Source organism: Euleptes europaea, chromosome 4, assembly GCF_029931775.1.
Source record: "Euleptes europaea isolate rEulEur1 chromosome 4, rEulEur1.hap1, whole genome shotgun sequence".
NCBI lineage: Eukaryota > Metazoa > Chordata > Lepidosauria > Squamata > Sphaerodactylidae > Euleptes > Euleptes europaea.
Window position 1 is genome coordinate 79,898,129 of NC_079315.1, and position 23,899 is coordinate 79,922,027.

Genomic DNA, 23,899 nt, shown 5'->3' on the forward strand with positions numbered 1-23,899 from the left:
TTACATATAGCATTTGTAGTACAGAACTGTTCTAGAAGGACAAAGATTAAAGCAGGAGTCTGAACAAAATGTAAAACTATTGCAAAAGCTGTAAGGATGTGTATGAAATGTGCGGCTTCAGATAATGGTTCAGACATGTAGACATACAAAAGTGTTCATATATAAAAATGCCTTACTTCATCAACTCTGCTTATAAATATGACAACGTAGTAATGGGTATTACATGTTTATGTGTGTATTAAATTTCTGATTGATATCTTTTGCCTATGGATTGCTAAGTCACTGGCTTAGTCATGTGATGTTATGAAATGTTCATGAATATGTCGAGTTGCTGAGAGGAAGTGTCAGAATTGACAGTGCAGGTTCTATAAATGACGTGAAAACTTTGGCTGAAAAATCAGAGGCCCTGGAGGTAGGCAAGGCTGTATACTTTTGGCAGAAACTGGTAGTGATCTGATGAGACCTTGAGAGCAGAATAGGAAAAGATGCTAAGGGTAAGTATGCTCAGGAGGTACTGGGTGTGGGAGTGGGTATTCTGAGCCAGGAAACCAAGGGGGCAAGGATATGGTAGGACTGCATTTCACATGAATTTGAAATAGATATCTACAGTTTTAATGCGGTTCTCTTGAATGTTATTTGCTGAGCTATTTTGTGTCCTGGTTCCCCATTGTGTATTATTATTAAGGAAGTTATGTCTGTATATGTGTACATTGCCCTGACCTGGGTGGCCCAGGCTAGCCTGATCTCGTCAGATCTTGGAAGCTAAGCAGGGTCAGCCCTGGATAGTATTTGGATGGGAGACCACCAAGGAATACCAGGGTTGCTGTACAGAGGAAGGCACTGGCAAACCACCTCAGTCTCTTGCCATGAACCCCCCCCCCAAAAGGGGGGCGCCATAAGTCGGCTGCGACTTGACGGCACTTAACGCACGCACACATATGTGTACATGATGTATCGCTGTCCAATAGCTTTCTGTCTCATGTTCTAGACGGATGTTACTCTAAGCTTGTCTCAGTAAGAGTTTATAAGCAAACTGTTGTGGGCTGACTTGGTAGCACATATGAGATTTTCCTGCCCAGGCTAGCCTGATCTTGTCAGAAATGCAGGAATGAATCTCAAAAGCTAAGCAGGGTTGGCCCTGGTCAGTATTTGGATGGGAGACCACCAAAGAATACCAAGGTTGCAATACAGAGACAGGCAATGGCAAACCAACTCTGAACATCTCTTGCCTTGAAAATCCTACAAGATTGCCATATCAGCTGTGACTTGACAGCAAAAAAAGAAGTGATACTTAACATTAGAATTTAGCGTTACTCCAGTCCCAGTTTATCAACCTGTTCCATGGCTATGGAGGAGACCTTGATTTGTTTGACTCCACCAGGCTTAGCTTTGTTGCTTCCGATGTTGATTGCATTGCAGCACAATAAGGGTGTTTTCATGGGTTTGGCACCCAAATTGTGAGAACATATACCAAACCAGTAACAAAGCTGAGAGAACTTGATTTTCCTTCTGGCCAGTCAATCAAGGAATAAGCCCTGAATCCGTTTTTTAGAGCCAGCGCATAGAGCTTCAGTTACTTTTTGGTGACCTTCAGTTCATCTGCGTGGCTTCTATGCAGTCCCACATTGGGGACTGCGCAGGCGCAGGCCAGCCACGGATAAGATTTGTCAGCTTCTAGCAAAATCTAAAAAGGGAGTGCTTCCCCTCCCCTCGGGGCATGCAGCCTTCCCTCCCAGCGGTCACATGACCCAGGGGGAGGGAGCCACGGAGAGAGAACGTGTTAGCTTCTGCTGCAGCAATGGAGTCCAAAAAGGCTCCTCTATTCAAGAAATGTGCCACTTGTGGTACAAAAATGGCTAAAACAGACACTCATAAAGAGTGCCTGTTGTGTTTGGGAGAAGGCCATATTTCTGCGTCCTGCCAAACTCACCCTGAGGGGCTGTTCGACTCGCCTTCTCTCCCACCTCTATAAGGAGTCTCTCCGTCTGGATCCGGAGGTAGACCCTTCAACCTCATCGCAAGGTCAGTCGGTTGAACCCGGGCCCTCTTCCAAAATGTCGAAGTCTCCAAACGGTTGGCGGGAGGGACTTCCAAGCGGGACAAACCTTCCTCAGTGGTCGTCCAACCCGCTAAATTTATCGCGCCGCTGGCACAAGATGGCCACAGTTGGGGCTCCTCTCGCCACTCTTCTCGCTCTAGATCTCCATGCCGCAAGTCGCCTTCGCGGTCCCCGAGGTCGAGTCGACGTTGCTCCCAATCCACCTCACCATGCCGCCGAACTCAGACCAAGTCTCCGCATCCACTGGCTTCTCTCGCCGCCGATGTCGTTGGGCGCCAGCCCATTACCGTTGAGGACTCGCCTTCTCATTCCCTGGCTACCCCCTCGGCTCCAATTCCGAGCAGGGCCCAGGAGGTTAAAGTCTTTATGGAGCAACGCCTCATCAAGCTCTACAAAGACGTGCCTTTGGTGGCCAGCAAATCGGTGGCGCGGACCGACACCGACACGGGTGATGCGTCGGGAGCTGTTGAACCTCAATCCACTATCACTACGGAAACTCAGTTGGTCGCTGAAAAGGGCCCTGCAGTTTCGCCTCAGGGAAGTCTCGTCGGCACCGTTCAGTTCCTCGTCGGAGTCGATCATTTTCGGAGCTGATCAGCCGGTTGGAGTCGATCCACATCTCGTCAAAGCTGATCATCCCGTCGAAGCCAGTCCGTATCTCAACGACCTCGAATGGCTGTTTCTCGACGCCGATCTGCCCATCGGAGTCGATCTGATTCCTGTCGACGCCGATTGGACTCTTGTCGGAGCCGATCCTATCGTCGACGCCGATCCACCTCTCGTCGGAGTAGATCCGCTTCACGTCGGAGCCGTTCGGCCCATCGAAGTCGTTCTGCGTCCGTACAAAGGTCGACACGTCGTGGTCGCTCTTCAGCTTCCCATCGACACAGAGATTCTTCTCTGAGCCGGTCTTCCTCTCAACGTCGAGACATCCGTCGACGCCGACCGTCTGGACGCCGACATTCCATTGTTCCTTCCGTATATTCGGAGGTTTTGGTTCATCGCCACAGTAGTTGATCGGCCACCTGCTCAAGGTCGAGGGACTCCCATCAACGCCGACATGTCTACAGAGACGACCGTGGTTCTTCCAGACACAGTTCACAACACATTCCGTCTCCCCATCATGACGATCATCGTCACCTCCCGTCTCGCAATCCTGATGTCGACATTCCGGACCGTCCAAGGCAAGCGTCCCATCGTGGACTTTCCGTGTCCAGATCTCCTTCTATGTCGAAAGACATTGCACACTCAAGAGTATGACACTGAGGTGTCTCTGGACTTGGATGAGGAATGCCGTGCATCGCAACCTTCCCCGGAGGACACTGTGGGGGACTCAGCCTATATCCCCAACAGGTGATGTCCGCATGTACGCGGAGCAACTGATTCGTATGGCGAAAGCCCTTAATATTGATTTTAGGCCTGATGATGCTGGCCCATTAGATTCCATTATGGATATACTCCACTGCCCGGATGCGGGTCCAGTGGCACTTCCCATGATAAAGAGTATTCTTGAAGTGGCTCATGCCAATTGGGCCAAACCTTGTTCGGTCCCCTCTTCCTCCAAGAAAGTGGAAAACGTGTACAAGATCCGCAGGGAAGGCGGGGAGTTTTTGTACCAGCACCCTCCGCCCAATTCAGTAGTGGGAGTTTTTGTACCAGCACCCTCCGCCCAATTCAGTAGTGGTGGAGGCGCTCCCTGGTAAATATAGGTCGGGAGCACATTCCTCATCACAGGATAGAGAGGGGAGGAAATTGGATACCCTCGCTAGGATAGATTTATTCTTCTAGTGCGGTGGGGTTGCGCATCTCTAATTTCCTAGCTGTTATGGCTAGGTACCAGTATTCCCTGTGGGATTGTCTCCCCTCAGATTTCCATACTTCCCGATGACCCGAGGCCCTCGGCAGGGCCATCCAGAGTGAGGACATGTATCTGGCGAGACAACAGCTCACAGCAGCGCGCCATGTGGTGGATTCATCTAGTAAGGCTATAGCCACTGCCATTGTCATTCGTCGACATGCATGGCTTCGCCAATCCGCACTTCCCCATGACACTCGAGCATGTATAGAAGACCTTCCTTTCGAAGGCACATTCCTGTTCAATGACCAGACGGATACATTCCTCGACCGTCTAAATAAGAATAAGACCACTGGGAATTGCCCCTCAGACATCTGACCCAAAACGACGGTACTTTGGCCGCCAAGCCCCTCAATCTAGTGCAATAGCAGATGTTACCAGTACAATGTCTTGCCCTTCGGGTTGTCCACAGCCCCTAGGACGTTCACCAAATGTCATGCAGTGGTTGTAGCTCACCTTGCACTCGAAGATTGTGTAATCTTCCCATACCTCGATGACTGGCTGGTGGTAGGAACTCCCAGTCAGGGCTGCTTGCTCAGCTTGATATCATCCTAGACACCTTCAGCAATTTAGGCCTCCTAGTCAACTTCTCTAAATCTAGGCTCATCCCCTCCCAGATACAAAAATTCATTGGGGCCTGCTTGGATGCCACGACAGCCAGAGCCTTTCTCCCTATGCAAAGGGCATGTGCAGTTCAGTCTATGGTCCTTCGGTTCACCATGAATAGGTTCCAATCCGCCCTCAAGGTTCAGAAATTGCTGGGCCTTATGGCCTCCACCACTGCTTTGGTAGAGTTTGCGCGTCTATGTATGCGCCCACTTTAGGGGTATCTGGAAGGGCATCACGTTCAGATTGCTACAGACAGTTCCACCGCTCAGCATTATCTGAACAAACAGGGAGGCGTACGGTCCGTTTCGCTCTGCAGGGAATCCACAAGCATCTGGGAATGGGCCATAGCACATCAAGTGACACGTGTGGCAATACACATCGCAGGCAGAAGCAACACTCTGGCAGACGCTCTGAGTCGTCATTCCAATCAGGCACATGAGATCATTCTGAACACGCACTGCCTCCAACACCTATTCCATCTATGGGGTTGCCCACAGATAGGTCTGTTCGCCACACATCTCAACTCCGTGTGTCCACAGTTCTACTCAAGGGCGGGGGCGAGCCCAGGCTCCCTGGGCGATGCCTTTCAGTCGACATGGAAAGGGGCTCTGTTTTATCTGTTCCCGCCTTTCCCTCTACTTCAGAGAGTAGTTGCCAAGCTCAGTCACGACCACACCAATGCCATTGTGATCACACCTTTCTGGTCCAGGAGGTTGTGGTTTGCGGTGCTAATGTCCCTTGCCCACAGGGAATTCATCCACCTACCCAAGGACCCTTCCCACTACCCCCCGAACATCCAGCTGGCAGACTGGAGGATTCGTTCCTAGGGCAGTGGTCTGATAAAGTAGCCAGGGTTCTATTACATTCCCTTAAGTCTTACACCCGCAGCTCATACAATGCGAAATGGAAGCGGCTTTCTCGTTGGGCGAAAGCCAAATCATTTTCTCCTGTTACATGCCCGTTGTCCTCTATTTTGGATTATTTGATGTCCCTCAAAGATGAAGGTTTATCAAACTCCTCCATTAAAGTTCATTTAGCCGCTATTTCGGCTTTTCACTGTAATATTGACTCTTTTTTAGTTTTTTCTCACCCGATAATAAAAAAAATTCCTTAAACACCTCACCAACTTATACCCTCCGGTTTCACCTCCCCTTCCGCAATGGAGCCTGTCGTTGGTACTCTCACAACTCATGAAGCCGCCATTTGAGCCACTGGCTACATGTGAGCTTTCCCTACTGTCTTTTAAGTCGGCCTTCCTAGTCACCATTACCTCGGCAAGGAGGGTTAGTGACCTTTCAGCACTGTCACATTCCCCTCCGTATACTAAGTTTCATTCCAACAGGGTTGTGAGAAAGCCAAAACTTTCCTTTTTACCCAAAGTTGTCTCAGCCTTTCACATTGGCCAAGACATAGTCCTCCCGGTATTTTTCCCTAACCCGTCTTTGCGTGCAGACAGAGCCCTACACTCACTAGATGTTCGCAGAGCTCTCCTTTTCTATATAAAGTGAACACGTAGTTTCAGAAAGGACGATAATTTATTCATCTGCTTTGGTGGTCATCATAAAGGTTGTCGAGCCTCTCCACAGACCCTCTCCAGAGGGATCACATCAGCCATCAGGTTGGCTTACGAACTTGCAGGTCAAGACTGTTCTGACATGATTAGGGCGCATTCGACCAGAGCGTATGTGGCATCCATCACATTTTCCTCTAAGGTTGATCTTCATGACATCTGTAAAGCTGCTACTTGATCCACACCATCCACATACATGAAACATTACGCCGTGGATGTGGACTCCGCTACAGAAGCAGCCGTGGGACGTGCTGTTTGGCAATCGCTGTTTCAGTGATTGTCCCACACCCACCTCCTGGTAAGCGAGCTCGCTATTCTCCCAATGTGGGACTGCATAGAAGCCACGCAGATGAAAAACAGAGTTTCACTTACCTGCAACTGTTGTTCATCTGGTGGATCTTCTATGCAGTAACACAACCCTCACTCCTTCCCTGCTGTGGGACCTCTCCGCTTCATGTGGTTGTTGGTTCCGTGGCAGCAGGTTGGAAAACTGGAGGGAAGAGTGCTCCCTCCCCCTGGGTCATGTGACCGCTGGGCGGGAAGGCTGCATGCCCCGAGGGGAGGGGGAGCACTCTCTTTTTAGATTTTGCTAGAAGCTGACAAATCTTATCCGTGGCTGGCCTGTGCCTGCGCAGTCCCAATGTGTTACTGCATAGAAGATCCACCAGATGAACAACAGTTACAGGTAAGTGAAACTCTGTTTTTATGGCCTGACTGTAGTGCTGGGGGGTGGGGGACGGGGGAGGAACCATCACCATTGCTAAGAACATATTTATTTATTTACTTCATTTATACTATACTTTTATCCCTAATGGGGACCCCAGGTGGCTTACACTATTTTATCCTCCCAACAACCCGATTAAGCGTGTGACTGGCCCAAGGTCACCCAGCAAGCTTCAGAAACATTACAGCATACAGGACATAGGACATAGCAATGAGCAAGCGGAAAAATCAGTGAACTTAGTGCAGTTCTGCTTGTGCAAGGTCTTGTGCAACACCCTATGTGCTCTTGTGCCCAGAAATTGGTTGCATAAGTGGAAACACGTGATTAGAATGAGCTGCTTCTTCAGTCTTTTTTCTTTAGTTTCCACTTGCACAAGAGCAATAGTACGAGCAGAATTTTTGTGCTGAATCCAACCCACAGCTTGGGCATTGCCCAGTAACACAAATGTAGTGAGTAGTCTATGCAAAAGTACTGCAACTGTATTCAGATACATTGGTTCTGAAGTATTCTGAGCTGACTTGTTGACCATGAGTAGGAATTGACCTAAACTTATAGCACAGACTTTGTACACCACTCTTCATTGTTGTGCACTGGGAAAGAAAACATGCTGAGTGACTTTTTTGGGGGTGAAGAAAGTACTGGCTATGAATAAAGAAGTATGATGATGAAGAATAAATAGTATCTCAGCTGTGGGTCAGTTGATCCTGTGATGGCTTGTTTGAAGCACTAAAAGATGAGGAGGGACTTTAAGAAGAACATGCATCGGTTCTTGTAGGTTATCCATGCATCGTTCATGACATTCCAGTTAGAGAAACCAAAAACCATTCTTACTCTATTTTTAGAGGTATTGCCAGACACAAGTGACAGTTGTGGGGTTGCTAGGCTAATATACTAACTCTGCATAAAGTAGTTTTGAGTAATACTGCCTATGGCAGAGATGAGCAATACTTTAAAAGTAAGAATGAGGAATTTTGAAGCTGATCATAATAATGGGGAAACACTGTAATAATTTAAAAATATACTACTGAGATGATAGCAATAATCGTGTTAGCAAAAACAGCTTAAATTATCAGAGGGTGGTGCAGAACGGCCAAGGAGAAGGTTACTGTGGCCATAATCCTTAAATTCATGCCTCTCCTCTGGAGCTCTGAACCAATCCTTGTGATTTTAGCTTCATGCAAATCCTAGTGATTATCAGCCAATCAGAGCCCATAGAACTCCACTGGCTGGGGGGGGCAGGGGGGGGTTAGCCAGGCCCAGCTTACTTGGGGGAAGAAAACATTTTCCCCTTTGGATAGGGATTTTGTGTCTCTGGAAAGGAGCATCAGCTTATCCAGGCTTTTATTTGGCTTTTAGTTAGGGTTAGGGAAGAAGGCTTATTTTGGTGAGACAAATAAGCATCCCATTAAGGGCCTGCCATTTGTTATTGGTATGTATAGATTTTGTGGAAAGATGTTCGGTGTGGGAAAAGAGCAGCCTTGAGCTTGCAGAGGTAACCTGACAAGAGAGGGGGAATCAAATCTCCCTTCAGGGTTTATTTACTATACTCGAGAGCCAGTTTTACTATATATATTTATATGTGGCTATCCACGCATAATATTTATCTTATCAAATACTTTACTTTCTGTTAAATAAATTTTTGTTGTTCATCTCCATCTGGGTCTTTTCTGTAGAGTCAGATGTCCAAGGAAAAGTGATCTCTATTTACCTCAAGTATGCGTACTGCCTTGGTCTAACAGGTTTCCAAACAGGAGACCTTTAGGGAGCTTACATGCTACCAATTCTTTATTCAGAGCGTGTGTCCTCCTTTTTATTTGACTGCGAGTGGTAGGGGTTTAAAGGAGCTGTAGGAGAGGCCAGAGTGGGGTACTGGGCATTGTTTAGTCCAGAAGGCAGTTGCCCCAGAGTCTTCCCCGCCTCTCTCACTCTATAGCTGCCACAGTTACTGTCTAGACAAGGGGAATATAGAATGGAAAGTGGCTTCACTCTAGGGTAAGAAGATTTAAGATGCTGAAAAGTTGGGAGTTTTAATACTGTTTGAAAATAGAATAAACAGTAAGAGTTGAGGGTAACTCCATGGAAATGCATGTTTGGACAGATGACACTTCCTCAAAAATGACTGAAGTAAGAAAGGAAGTAGGAAAAGTTTGGATGGGGGTTCTTTCGTACATTAAATATGATACAAACATTGACTGGTATGGGTAAAAAAATATACAAAAGCTATCACCCAAGGTGCTGGAACCAATAAAAACAAATGCTGAAGAAGAAACAATAGGGGCCAGCGGCCAGGAGAGAATAAGAACGGAGAACCAGCACTTGTGAGGAGTGGAGAAGCTGGAGAGACGAGTGAGAGAATAAAGAAAGGGGAGGTATAAAGTAAAAGGGAATATGTTGGCAAGGGCATGGAAAATTTGTTCTGGATTTTGTCCACCTTTTTGAAGAAGCTGGCGAAAGGTTTGGCAGGGGTGGGTGATGAAGTCTGAAGGGATTATTTAGAGGGTGAATCAAGAAAGGAGAGATAACAGCAAAGGGTTTGGGAAGAACGGTAGAACTGTAGAAGTAGGAGACCTGAAGGACTAGTGGGGATCATCTCATTTTCCACTGTTTCCTCTTTCCCTTCCCTGAAATCCCTCATTGACTGTCCCTTTTCCCTGCTTCCTTCTCTGCTTCCCACTCACCAAACAACCTATCTTTTATCTGCACCCTATCTTCAGCTATATTTATTATTTGTTTCATTTATATCCTGCCTTTCTCCCCAATGGAGGCTTACACCCTCCTCTATTACCTGTTTGGTAAATTAGGATGAGAATGTATAATTTGCCCATGGTTACCCAGCAAGCTTCCACGGCAGAGCTGAGATTTGAACCTGGGTCTCCTGTATAACTAGCACACTGGCTTTTGTAAGGTGGCTGCTGGTGAATGATAGAAATCATCCAGTCCTAGGTGAGTCATGCAGGTCGTGGTAGCATGCTGCTGGGCCTGCCTCCGTTGTGTCCTTTTTTAAAGGCCAAAACAGCCTCTCCCCCCCCCCCCCGCCTTCTACTGACAGAAACTAAGGCTTGAAAGGTGATAGTAGTGTTGTGGTTGCATAGCAATAGCCAAAGAGGGCACTGGTTTCTTAAAGCTACAGGTATTCCTTTTATCTTTTGGGGGCTTTTAACCCCCCCTTTTTGATTTCAGATTTTTCTGCAAACCTGGGGCTTTTCTCAAGTTTATAGAAATATCTGTCATGTCTGTCCATGGCCCCAGTCTCTGGATATAAGTATTCACTGATGAGGCTATGATGAGAATTAGATATGTTGATTGGACTGGATCTTGATGTGCTCCCAGAGCATCTTATTTGGCTGCGGCAACAATTCTATGAGTTACTCACTTGCTAGGAAAACACAGGCTCTTAAGCCTAGAGTAGCTGTCCCAGAGCTCAAGCACATTCTGCTGTTTACAAAGGACAACTCTGATGCTCCTCTTCCAGTTGTATATTAATATTGTAACTGTATTCAGACAGGTTTTTCCTCAGTAGTCTATAATGAATTGAATATTTAGGTGCATTCTGAAGTGTATAAAAATTCTCAACTTTGTTTCCTTTTGCAGCTCATCTACTCAAGATTGATGTATGTTTCCTCCATTGCTTTAATTTGGTTGCGAATTTGGATAAACATGGCACAGCTCCAGCAAGGAGGCTCTGATGAAAAAGAGAAGACTACAGCATTAAAGGGTACAAATTAATTTGGAACTTCTCCGTAGGCACTTCGTACACTGTGTTCTGATGAACTGTAATTTTGTGGTTAGTAAAGCAGGTGAGCAAGTGCAAATAAGTACAACCCACTTTCTTGGTTGCTATAAATTTATTATTCCTCTCCATAATCCATGGCTTCTTGTTCTCTTCTATGAAAAAGCAAAGCTTCACCCTGCATGCAGTGGGAATGTCTTTCATGTGTGTAGGGATGAGAAAACTTGGAACAATTCAGAGAGGTAATTGTGTTCTACCATTTTAAAAAGAGAGCCTATAATAGAAAATAGGCAGTTTGGGGAAATACTTTTAAAAGTAATGTGTTAAAATAGTATAGGCTTATATTCTACCACTCTGGTCAGAGTTTGAAGCCATCCTCTAGCCTGGGAGTGGCTCCCTTACTTTTTTCCCCTGTGACTTTTACTTCTCTGCCTGTGCAGAGTTCCTTACATACCTGATTGCTCCTGAGTCCATGCTAACATTTGCATTTTTAGAAATGATAATTAATGAGCAGGATTTGGCTAGCATTTACTATCAAGATCATTTTTTTTCTGGGAGGTTTCCTATGGAACGGCAGCTTGTGTCCCTTTCCAATGGAGTCCTACTATAAAGGAGTATGCTAGAGCCAGCCCTTTGATGCAAACTAAACAATGACAGTCTAGCAGTCTGACAAATAATTAAATGGTAGTAAGGGGTAGTTGTCCATCTGCACTGTTCTTACCCTCTGCTGTGCATTTTTATAGCTGCCAGTCTTGTTATGGGAAATAGATGACTGAGCTTGGAGTGGATGCACCCAAGTCCAGATCTGTTCTCTGCTTTGAAACTCTTTGGATGGTCTTGGGGAAGTCACTGTTTCTTATATAAGCTATCTGATAGGATAGATGTGAAGATTAAAAAAACAATATCTCCACGTCCATTACCTTTTGTTTCTTGGAAGAAGGGAAGGACACAAATGATGATCAATCTGACTTTGACATACTTATATGGTAGCACTCATGGTTGCTTCCAATGGGAGACTAAACAGCTGTATTTCCCTCTTCCTGTGTGTGTGGCTCTGTTTCTACTCTCTCTGCTATGGGAAGGAGAAGGAAGAAAGAGACCATAGAAACAACAACCGTAGGGAGGATTCACTTGCAGAAGATTGTGAATCTCTGCTAAGTCAAATGTCTGTGCAGGGTTGCAACAGACTTTTAATAGTTTGACAAAGAATGTATGTTTTTGATGCAGTATACATATAAGTAGTAAAGTTATAGTATTATTGAGGCTTCTTGGTTCACAACCAGAAGGCATATTATTTTGCTTCTAGGAAAAATTCAGTAAGGCATAAGTTTGTTTTGCAGTCTAAAAAGTGTTGACTCAGTTGAATTATTCAAATAGTTATACTGAATGTTAATCAAAATGAAATACTGGAAAGGGTTTAAATGTTTGTAGATGAGTCACTGTTATTCAGGTTTAATGAACTGTGGTTGACTTCTAGGTACTAGTTACTAAGTCTCGCCTGTATTAGGGCAGGTTAATTCCACAGGCGAGCTGGTGAAAAATTGTACGTGAAGAGTTGAGACATCCCATTGTACCTACTTACATTATACAGTTATTATCTCAAAACTTGTATGCAGTACCATTTGAAAACATGACAACTGAGTGACAGAGTGACACTAGAGTTAGTGCTATTTAGCAGGTATAAATTGAAAATATGACTGCACTGTAAATATGGGCTTCATACAAACAGCTCAAGTATCTCATCACATTTTTCAGATATGTTCTTTTATCCTGTTCAAAGTAATGCTGACCAATCCATGTTTTGTTGGATGAGAAGCAGACATTCTGTTAGTGCACTTCATTTATTCATTCAAAAATTCTTTCCTGTATCATCTTGTATTTCTAGAGTAATATTAAAACTACTGGAGTAATTGTATTTGGATGTACTCTTGTATAGATAGAATGGATTAATAGCCTAATTTATCCTGATCAAAGCAGGTCAGGACTATAATATCAGCTCTCACATTCTGGAATGCTGCTTTTCTAGGGGACTAACTATGAGTTTGAGGCCTGCAGAAAGATAAGTTTTCTTTCCCACCAACGTTTTTTTCAGATTTGTTATCTAGAATAGACTTGGATGAACTGATGAAAAAGGATGAGCCACCTCTTGAGTTTCCTGATACTCTTGAAGGATTTGAATATGCTTTTAATGAAAGTAAGTAATTATGATGGAAGAAGAAATAACTTAGCAATGATAGAGTATTGATAGATTTCTCCCCTCCTTCTTTTTAACTGTACTTTGATTTCTAACTTGCTGTTAAGTATGTTTTTGTACAGTTTAAAAGAAAAGTAGCGTTCTAGAATAGTCAAGTGTTTTCATCTAATGTGCACAAATATACATTTTGTCATTTTTCATTTGTCCAAGCTCCCTGTATCCATTATTAGAAATTTTAAAAAACAAGTAGGTTATATATAGCTCGAGTATTGTATTACTGATACATCTTACTCTGATTCTTCTAACAAACTGGTTTAGAAGTGAGTCTGTTTTACTACACTTGTTGAACTAGAGCTACATGTGCAGTGTTGTATGTACATGGAACGGTTCCCTCAGTTGAAATGAATGACAGTCCTTAGTGGTTAGAGAGCTCCATGTACATGGTGGAAGCCACACACACCCCATACCAGCAGAAGATTGCTTGATCACATTGATCTATTTTAGGCCGGGGTAAAACATGTTCTTGAGTGCCAAGCATATTATTCTCAGAATTGCTTTTGTGGAAACATCTTTACTGGCATTTTCACACTGTACTGGATTATTTTTGCAGCCAGTGTTTTTTTTTCATATGAAAGGCAGAATATGAAACATGGACTTTGCCAATCCATGTGCTTCACCATTTAAGCTGTTTTATTGTGATCATATTCAAAGCATTTAGAATCTGCGTATATTTTTAATTTCCATTTTAAAATATAAAACTTATCATGAGACCTGTTTACCACAAGCCTGTTAACTTTAACAAGAAATATAGTATTGTATCAGTTTAAGAAGTTAATAAAGGCTTAGATTTTGTGAATGGTGGCTATCCTGCCAAGGCATGCTACTGATTTATAGGGGACTATTTTTGCTTCAAGGGTCTTAATGTGGTGGTTTCCCCTAATGGGTACTTAGCTAGGAAACAAGAATTACAGCTGGTTTCATATGATGTTGGCTTCCTGTTTTTGTAAAGTGAATATTGTGTGTCCACCTACTTTGTGTTTTTAGAAAACTGTTAGTGCTGTGGAATCTCCCGACTACCCTAAATGGACAAACCTCAAGTTCTCAAGGAGACACTTAGGGAGTTGGGTTTGTTTAGTTTGGAGAAGAGAAGGTTGAGGGGAGACATGATAGCCATGTTTAAATATTTGAAGGGATGTCATGTTGATGAGGGAACTAGCTTGTTCTCTGTTGCTCCAGAGACTAGGACACGGAGTAATGGATTTAAACTAATAGAAAAGCGATTCCACCTAAACATTAGGAAGAACTTTTTGACGGTGAGGGGTGTTCGACGGTGGAATGTGCTGCCTCAGAGGGTGGTGGAGTCTCCGTCTTTGGAGGTCTTTAAGCAGAGGCTAGATGGCTATCTGTCCGGAGTGCTTTGATTGTGGGATCCTGCATGGCGGGGGGAGGGTTGGGGTCACTGGGGATGTGGGGGGAGGTAGTTGTTAATTTACTGTATTGTGCAGGGGGTTGGACTAGATGACTCTGGTGGTACCTTCCAACTCTATGATTCTCCTGATTTAACTAATCTGTGCAGTTTCCAATAAATTGTAAAACAGTATTCTAGAAGAAGCTGTTTGAAGGACATTTATGCAGTCTCTAGGGTGCCTCTCCCCAGAGTACCTGACCCGGGCCTATCAGACCTGTGCAGTATCTGAGTGAGCCCCAAAGCAGCTCTCTGCTTGATCAATAACATTCTCTTTTAGGTTTCATGTTTTCCATGAAGCTGAGGCTTGACATTGTAAGCAGTTTCTAAAACTACACTATAATCTTAGTTTCTAAATCCCATGGAAGCTATCAGGGAGTCTGCTGGCTTTATGTCAGTCCATTTTGACAGGCTCAGGAAGTATGCAAAGCTCACTTGGGGCTGAGACTGGATAGCTTTTCCAGAGTCTGGACCTTTATGTCTGAGTTGGGGGCTGGTCGCTTCCCCCTTCAAAGGCTGGGGGACTTCTTCCTGTCTGCCTGTAGAAGTCACTTGAGTTTGCATGCTTCTTCAATGAAGGCTGTAAAGTTTCCTTAGTCTCTTCCTTTTAGGACTTATTCAGAAACCACACAGCTCTTCACTGAAGACTAAACTTTAGGGCTTGCCCAAGAGTGTTAACAGCTTCAAGTGAGGGGAGCTACTTTCCTCAAAACAGCCTGATAATTCTGATTTTTTTTCCTCATAGGCCATTTTTTTTTTTTTTACCAAAAACCTCTGCCTCAATAAAAGGGAAACTTTTGATGTGAAAATGAAAACTGTTAAATATTCAGCTCATCCCGTTACAGCAGATATTTTTGGATGTGCCTGTTTAATAAGAAGGCTGCACACCATGGCTTGTGAATTACCCAGTAGCTTATAACTGATATTGAAATTCTAGGACAAATTAATCCACATTTTGGTATCTATATAGCTCACTGCCACTATTGCTCATTGTCAGTGGACTCTGAACAAAATTTGTAGGGCCCCAACAAGGGATCCTTCCACTGCGCCAAGGGGAGGGGGCATTCTAGAAGTAGAGGGAAGCTGCAGAGAACGTATAGTTTTGTACCTTTTATTCTTACATACTGGCAGCAGCTTTCCAGTGTATCAATCAGAGAATGCCTTTACTCTTGTGATCATACATCATTAACTAAAAATGCCTGGGATTGAACCCGTCAATTCATATGTGCTGCTGTGCCCCCCCCCCAAGGGGTGGAGGGAGTGGACGAACCCAACACATTTATTAGGCTGTGGAATTAAAACCCATGTCCGCTGTTATAACAGATACATGGAGGAACACTATGAGGGCTTTTGAAGCAGATTGTAGTAAGTAAAAGTTCAATATTATAAATGGCTCAGTTACAAAAATTCACATTGTGGCCAGAGAGCAACAGGAAGAGTGAAGAAATGGAGCATTTATGTAAGTACATCTAGAGACCCACTGCCATCAGGAGCCAAATTCTGTGCTAGCTGAAGCGTCTGCCCAGTTTTCAGACAGCCTTCTATAGAGCCCGTTAAACATAGCTTCATACTCTTGGGGATAGTCTATAGAAATGATTGACAGATAGAAATCTGAAACCGTTGTAGCTTCCTCCTCCTTAGAATTACTTTTCTACACATGAAAGTGAAATCTCTTAACAGTTGCAATCCAGATGTTAATGGACAGTCTTTGGGTTCAATCATTTTTCATCCCTTAAAAAATTTGCTCTGCAAAATAGAATACCTTATGAAGTTTATAATGCTGTTGAAGTGCAATAGTAGTTATCCTCTGAATTAAAAAACAACAACATTTCGTTATTTAATGTTTTTCATATTTTCCAATTTTAGAGGGGGAGGCTTTCTTTTAAACATAGGCATTTATGCAGTACTTTGCTTTTAAATACCCTGATGGCTTTCCTATGCTGGTACTTAGAAATCAGATGTCATGAAAGTGAATCTCTTTGAAAGGAGGGGGTTCTAGGCTGTACATTTAAGTGTGCACATCTGATTTCTAAAAGAGGATGGGCCCAAAAAGGGGTCGCCATAAGTCGGCTGCGACTTGACGGCACTTTACACACACACAAGTGGCATCGTGAGAGCAGTAACAAATATCTTGATCCTAGTGTCACGAGATTGGCTGGAATCTTTTAACATGTGTGCTATAATGCATTTTCATATTCTTCTATGTCTGGAGAAAAGCTATGCCTTTTATTCTCATTTGCTAAGCAATAATAATACAATGAGCAGGTGTGGCTTCTGTGAAACTTAAGAGAACTTGAAAATACAGTGTAGTTCTTCTTAGATAACATGCTATGATTTCCTTAGGAACTTCTATAACCAGCATTAAAATTGAGCATAAAAGCTGAGCATAGAATTATAAAAATTAGAAATCTTGGAAGAAATGGAGTGTGATTATGCCATGAAGAAAGGGATATTGTGACCTGAGGTATTGGATATGAAGTTGGGGAGAAACTATTCCCAGGAGGATAGTAATCGGAGTGAGTGGAGCATACTGAAACTGAGGTAGGTAGGATTTAGAGAGGTCGACTTTTATGTTAATAAATAAATAGCATTAAAGTTCTCATTTTTATTTTGCGGCTGGAAGACCTTTCCAACCAAATGCTGTTCTTACTGTACACACAAAGAGGTCATGTACAAAATGGAATCCTCGCTTTGGTAAAGAAAGTTATATTTGTTCATCAGAAGACAACTTCCACCAACTGAAACCATGCTTTTGCATTCATATATTTCAGGATTTGGAATAATATTCTTAGATGCTTTGTTAATCTCATAGTTTTTTTTTTTTTTAAATTCTAACTACATTTTGGGCAAAATATTTTATAGCTATTTTTTAGGAGCAAACATAGGCTAAGACTGGTGCCAGTATTCTCTCTCCGAGTTTTAAATTTCCTTGGAGCTATCAATTCATGTTGATGTATAAGGTTTCTGTTTTAATGTTTCCCCTTATCAGTAACTAGATATGCTACTGTATGTTGGTCATAAAAAGAGAACTGCAAGGTACGAAAAAAAATTATGACTTCCACAAAGATGACATAATGAGAAATTCAATGCCCTATGGATTGCCAAGGTTTATATATAAAATTCAGTTTTGGGCAGAAACTTCTGAACATTGCAAAACAATTGCTATGTTTGGTTTTCCTTAATTATCTTTGATCTGTCCCATACATGTTGCAAATCTGATCTGGAAGTGTGCGGTAATATTGTGGTCCATTTTGTCTGAATGCACTCATAATTTAGAAGATTGAAATGGTATATGGAAAACAATGCCCTTTTGTAAGCAAACTATGTCCTATATTGTGAGCTGTTTCTACTTCTAAAATCCTTGTTTTATACCTGCTATTATTGTTTCTCTTATAGAGGGACAGTTAAGACATATAAAAACTGGGGAGCCATTTGTTTTTAACTACCGTGAAGATTTGCATAGATGGAACCAAAAACGCTACGAAGCACTTGGAGAGGTGTGTATTATATGTCAGCAATATGTTATGAATTGCAGTGTATAATATATGTTTAATTGCCTGCTTGCTGTGTGGAGAGTTAACATCTTTAATAGTTAAATAAGAAATATGATGAAAGTTCAGCATTTTAAGGAGATAAATATTTCCTAGTTGTGTGAAATTCTCAAGATACCAACTTCAAGAAGCAGATGAAGGTAAAAGTGACAATCCTAGCAACTGACGATACTAAAATAGCTTATAATAAAATGCCTTGAGATGTACAAGATCATGTGTAGAAATGAGTCTGCATGAAATAATATAAACATGTGAATTCTTTTATTCAGAATGAGTTAGGCACCTTGGGTAGTATCCTGTTTGAGTTTTTGTTAGCAATAGTTAATTACTTCTAATATTTTATAATAAACTACAGGTTTTATTTTGAGAAGCATATTGTATAAGGCAGAGTTCTCTAACAACCCAAGGACCACCAAGCCTTCCCTCTCCTCCCTTTCTGATGCCTGCCTTTTTAAAGGGCACATATTTATTTTATTTATCTTTGGACATATATCCAAGCTGAAGCTTGGCTCAGAGTGGCTGACATCAAGTAAATCATTAACAAGCAATAATAAAATATGCAACAAAAATCCAATCCTAATTTAAAACCACTAGATTCCGAGGTTAAAACAAGTAAGTGCTCATTCTTGGCACACAGGGCTGCAACCAGCCTGGGGAAAGCAATCAGGGCCCCTGTTAGAAGATCAGATGAAAAGAAAAGGAGGGAGGGGAAGGGAGGCCAGCTATGATGGAAACTGTTGCAGCCCTCAACATAAGAAGAGCCCTGCTGGAGCCGAGCCATGGTCCATCTAGTCCAACATCCTGTCTCATACCGCAGCCAACCAGTTCCTCTGGAAGGCCAACAGGGCGTAGAGGTGAGGCCTTCCCCTGATGTTGCTTCCTGGCACTGGGATTCAGAGGTTGACTGCTTGTGAATATGGAGATTCCCTTTAGTCACCATGGCTAGTAGCCACCTATCCTGTGTGAATCTATCTAATTCCCTTTTAAAGCTGTGCCTCTGGCCATCACTACATTCTCTGGCAGCAAATTCCACATTTTAATGACTCTCCATGTAAAGAAGTATTTCCTTTTGTCTGTCCTTAATCTACTGTCCATCAGCTTCATTGGATGCCCTCAAGTTCTAGTATTTTGGGAGAAGGAGACAGAGTACTCTTTGTCCGCTCTTTCCATCCCATGCATAAACCTGTATCATGTCCCCCTTAGTTGTCTCTTTTCTAAACTGAAAGTCTCAAAGTCTTTAGTCTTTTCTCATAGGTAAGGTGCTCCAAACCCCTAATCATCTTGGTTGCCTTCTTCTGTACTTTTTCCAGCTCTGCAATGTCCTTTTTGAGATAAAGTGACCAGAATTGTACACAGTTTTCCAAATGAGGTTGCACCATAGAACTTTACAGGGCATTATTATAATGTTTTATTTTCAATTCCTTTCCAATAATGCCTAATATAGAGTTTGCCTTTTTCACTGCTACAGCACACTGGGTTGACACTTTCATTGAGCTATCTACTATGACCTCAAGATCTTTTTTCCCCTCTCACTCAGTTCAGACCCCCTGTACTTGAAATGGGGATTTTTTTTTTGTCTCAGTGTGCATCACCTTACACTTACCAAACTGAACTTCATTTGCCACATTGTTGACCACTCACCCAATTTTTGGAGATCCTTCTGGAGCTCTTCACAGTCATCCTTGGTTTTTATCATGCTGAATACTTTTGTGTCATCTGCAGACTTGGCCACTACTTACTCCTAATTCCAAATCATTTATGAACAAATTAAATAGTACTGTCCCCAATACTGATCCTTGTGCCACCCCACCACTTACTCCCCTCCATTGTGAGAACTGTCCATTGATTCCTACTGTTTGCCTCCTGTCATTTAACCAATATTTAATCCATAAGAGAACCCATCCTCTTAGCCCATGACTGCTAAGTTTACTCAGGAGCCTTTGGTGATGTACCTTGTCAAAAGCCTTTTGAAACTCCAAATATATAATGTCTACTGGTCACCATTTTCTATATGCATGTTTACTTTCTCAAAGAACTCCAAAATGTCGGTGAAGCATTTATTATTTATTTACTTCATTTATACCCTGCCTGTCTCCACAGTGGAAACCCAAAGCAGCTTACTTTGTTCTCCTGTCCTCCATTGTATCCTCACAGCAACTCTGTGAGAGGTTAGTCTACGAGTGTATGACTGGCCCAAAGTCACCCAGTAAGCTTCTACGGCTAAGTGGGGATTCAAATGTGGGACCTCAGATTCTTGTCTGAAACTCTTACCACTACACCAGAGGTCCCCAACCTTCCTGAGCTTCAGGCACCTTTAGAATTTTGTGAGGAGGTGGTGAGTGTCATCCCAAAAATGGCTGCCACAGAAAGTGGAGTCATACCCCAAATGGTTACCACAGGAAGCGGAGCCAAACACGATACATTCGTCCTTGCTTTACAAAAGAATTGCAGGAGAGAGAAGGGGGAATGAAATCCTGAAGGTGGAATGGACCCACATACTGACTAAAGAAAACCCAGGTACTCGCCAGTGCTTCTGAATCTCCAGTGGCTACAGCTCCTATTGCAGACATAGAAAACCCTTTCATTTGAATATGGGCAGCTAATAACAACCCCTGTCTTACAATGGCCCTGTCCACTTTGTGAAGTTTGGTGGATACCAGGGGAAGTACTGGCAGGTGCCACAGCGCCCATGGGCACCATGTTGAGGAACCCTGCACTACACTGTACTGGCTTTTGTGTACTGTTGAATAATAATGAGCAGCCAAGCCTGTCAGTGGTTGCTGCTGGGCTTGGTGCCTCCCTCAAGCCAAAACATGCCTGGAAAGGAACTTGCCCCCTCCCCCTGTCTTGTACTGACAACACCAAGTCTTGAAGGCTGACAATATTTTCATTGCCTAGGAAGGCACTGGCAAACCACCTCTGTTAGTCTCTTGCCATGAAAACCCCCAAAAGGGGTCGCCATAAGTTGGCTGCGACTTGACGGCACTTTACACACACACTCACACAGCGACTCCCACAGAGGTCACTGCAGAGGGCATTTGTTTCTTAAAGGTACAGATGCTGCTTCTATTATTTTTTTGGGGGGGTTACTCCCCAATTTTCATTATTGTTATTGTTATTTTTTTAAGTCTGCAAACCTGGGGTTTTTCCTCAGGTTTGTAAAAAGATGTGCCTTGTCTGTTCATGGTTCCAGTCTCTGGATTTATATATCAACAGATGGGGCCAAACTGAGATTTAGATACATTGATGCAAACAAAAAACAACATACGACATGACTTATCATGAATAAGTCAGAAAATGGAATTACAAAAGTAGAAGAAAATGCATCGAGAGCAGGCTTGGGTGCAGAATGGTGGAGATGGGATATCCAAGTATTCTCATTGAGAAGTAAAAGTAATAGATTGTACTTACAAAGAACTTTAAAGGATGATTATATAAACATTATCTTAGCTTTACAACAATCTTATGTTAGGTAATTGTTATTACCTTATAAATTTTCATAAATGTTTAACTGGAACATGTTTTATAGTATATGCATTGTTACGCAACTAACTTCCTTACTATATTCCTGGTGGATAATGTGTAATTTTTACATCTTCCTCATTATTCTTGGTAGATTTCTCTTGATTTGTGTATGAATATGTGATCTTTTTTCTTGGTTAGAGATTCCGAATACTTTTTTTTTTAATCGTTCTGTTTTGGAATCTGCTCTTTTCTGTTTTCATCTATTCTAGCAGATCATTTAAGTTATATTGTTGACCCACCTCACCACCAGATGGTAGACAGATTCAAAAGGCTAGTCAAATAATGTGATACACGTTGTATCCTGTATGTTAAAATCAGTATGAACACTGTAGAAATTAGTAAAAGGAAGTTGGCTGTTGCCTGGGTGTTGGCACATCTAGGATATAATAGGCTGCCCTAGGATTTCAAGTAAAATCCAGAAAAAGCTGTTAACTAAGGTGCCAAGAAATACTCAGTAGTTGCAATTGTAAGCTGTCTTTAAAGAGAGAGAGCTGGAGTGTGAAAAGTAGAAGTTAATCCACCACCACAATAAGCGTAAATGTGATTTTTTAAAATGAATGATGGAGACATTGAAGGCACTAATTGGTGAGATATGAAAAGTGTTTCTCTCCTGTTTTTAGGGAAGGGTGCCAAGAAGGCACAGATGGAGGTATCTTTTTCAGGAGAATGGACAGAAACATATTTAGTATGCACAGTACTCGGCTTTCTAAAAGATTATCGAAGTTTTGAGATGCTTTAATATGTGTACTATTTACAACCGGCCCTTGAGACTGAACTTTTCTTTGGAAGAGCCCTCTTGCTTGCCATGTGAAACTTCTTCAGACAAAAATGTAGATATGAAAATTTGTACCTCAGTTCTCAAGCTCTCATGTATTATTCAGCATAATCAGTAGCATGCTAAAAACAATTAACAATTTAAATAAGGCACCACTGCTGTAGTGGCAGCTGAAGCATATATAGCTCTAGGTTTGCCTGGAAGCAGAGGCATCTGGCTGCAGATGGTGCAGAGCTAGTTGTGGGATAAAGGGTGAGGAGTGAGGGAAGAGAAGCATGTATGTGTTCGGCTATTCAGATTTCCCCTAGAATTCTTGTAGTGTTTGACATTGCTTTTCTCCAAATGGTGATCATCAAGGAACAAAGTACCCTGGATCCTGATAAGGTGATACTCAAGATATGCATGAAGTAAATTGTAAGAATAAAAACAGTAGTGATGGGTGAGCACACCCTTCCGTTTGTTTGATGCAGTTTGACAACAACACATACATGCAATACACAGAGCACTTGGTTTCCCCAAAAAGTATTGAAGCTTAAAGATGCCTTAGTAAGAGTATTGTTTATAACAGGCCCCTGACAAATGGAGCTTTAAAAATACTTTGGTTTATTCCCAAGCCCAATTGAAATCCCATTGTCCTTCCAATGGCATCCCTGTAGCCTTCTTCTCACATCTGTAGAGTTTGTGGTCCCTTTCTAGAGCCTGTGTCCCTGCTCCAAGGAGCCTGAAAAATTAAGTTTTCCCATAAACGCAATCTAGAGATTGAGGAGGGAGGGAAGAGCAAGACAACCCCTTGCTTGTGCAGCTGCTGGATGGGTAAGTGGGAGGGATGAGTTCCTTGTAATTTTAGGCTCCGTGCCACTTTTTAGTGTCATCATTGTAAAGGATATCTGCTAGTTATCCCTAATGAGATTACCGAGTCTCACTTGAAGTTTATATAAATACGTTATAAAAAACATGGGGCAGCTTTTAAAAGCGGCTCTCCCATGATAAGTACTTCACCCTTCCAGCCGCTAACTTGTAATAAAATGTACCCTGTGTCCTGGTGTCAGTGGTGTGGATGAGAGACTGGAAAATGGACATGATGGGATTGATGTGGGCATAGTGCAAGTTTTATTGTACCTTATAGAGACGAAGACTTAACCATGGTGATGCTATTTTTTGTGTCAGGCCCATGTTTCCCATAATGTGTAGTTCATGTCAATCATGCTGTCCCCTGTGTGCTGAAACGTTTTCATGATTCTGAAGAACTCAAGGGCCCTCTTTTTCTTTTACTTTCATTACTCTCTCTCAGTGCACACTGAGCCCAGGCCCAGTGCCAATGAGCTGAAAAAGATGATCACACCTCTGCCCAAACCCAGCAGGACTTTTTCTCACAGGTGAGGGAGGGAGACAGAGAGAAAGCCGGACAGGACTTTCTTTAGTACAGAAGTAACGTTTATTAAGCTCATTCCAAGGAAATTCAAAACAGCACCCCACTGTATTCCACTCATATACAAGCACATGTCTGTACAGACCTAGGCCAGCTTTAGTTGCAGCTGATACAATTTGAATTGGAGAACCTTGACATATGGTGAAAGAGATTCTGCTTTCCCCCTTTGCTGGTTTTATACCCCTTTGCATCTCAGGCCCTCTGTGTGGTTTGCGCCCTCTTTTCTAGGAATGTGATAGGAATCAACCAGATACAGGTGGGTGCTGCCACAGGGTTCTGTTTGGTGAAAACAGAAGGTTGTGATGGGCTGATTCTGGAGACTTGGTGGGACCTGATCCTGAGGCATCGTTGGTATCCTGACCAGAAGTTACCAGCACAGTAGCCATGATATCGCTGTAGAAGTGCTGGCATGG

General features: G+C 42.9%; 1 protein-coding gene across 2 annotated transcripts in view; it reads left to right on the forward strand.

Annotated features, from left to right (window-relative positions):
- Positions 1–23,899, forward strand: part of FAM172A (family with sequence similarity 172 member A) — a 273,486-nt gene that overhangs the window by 10,113 nt on the left and 239,474 nt on the right. The window contains exons 2-4 of one of the 2 annotated variants that reach the window (XM_056848719.1): positions 10,409–10,532; positions 12,640–12,741; positions 17,603–17,703. In XM_056848719.1, coding sequence (XP_056704697.1) covers positions 10,427–10,532; positions 12,640–12,741; positions 17,603–17,703 — 309 coding nt within the window. In that variant the 5' untranslated portion in view covers positions 10,409–10,426. Of the gene's footprint in view, positions 1–10,408; positions 10,615–12,639; positions 12,742–17,602; positions 17,704–23,899 lie in introns of those variants that run through there. The other variant, XM_056848720.1, reaches the window with a different exon arrangement.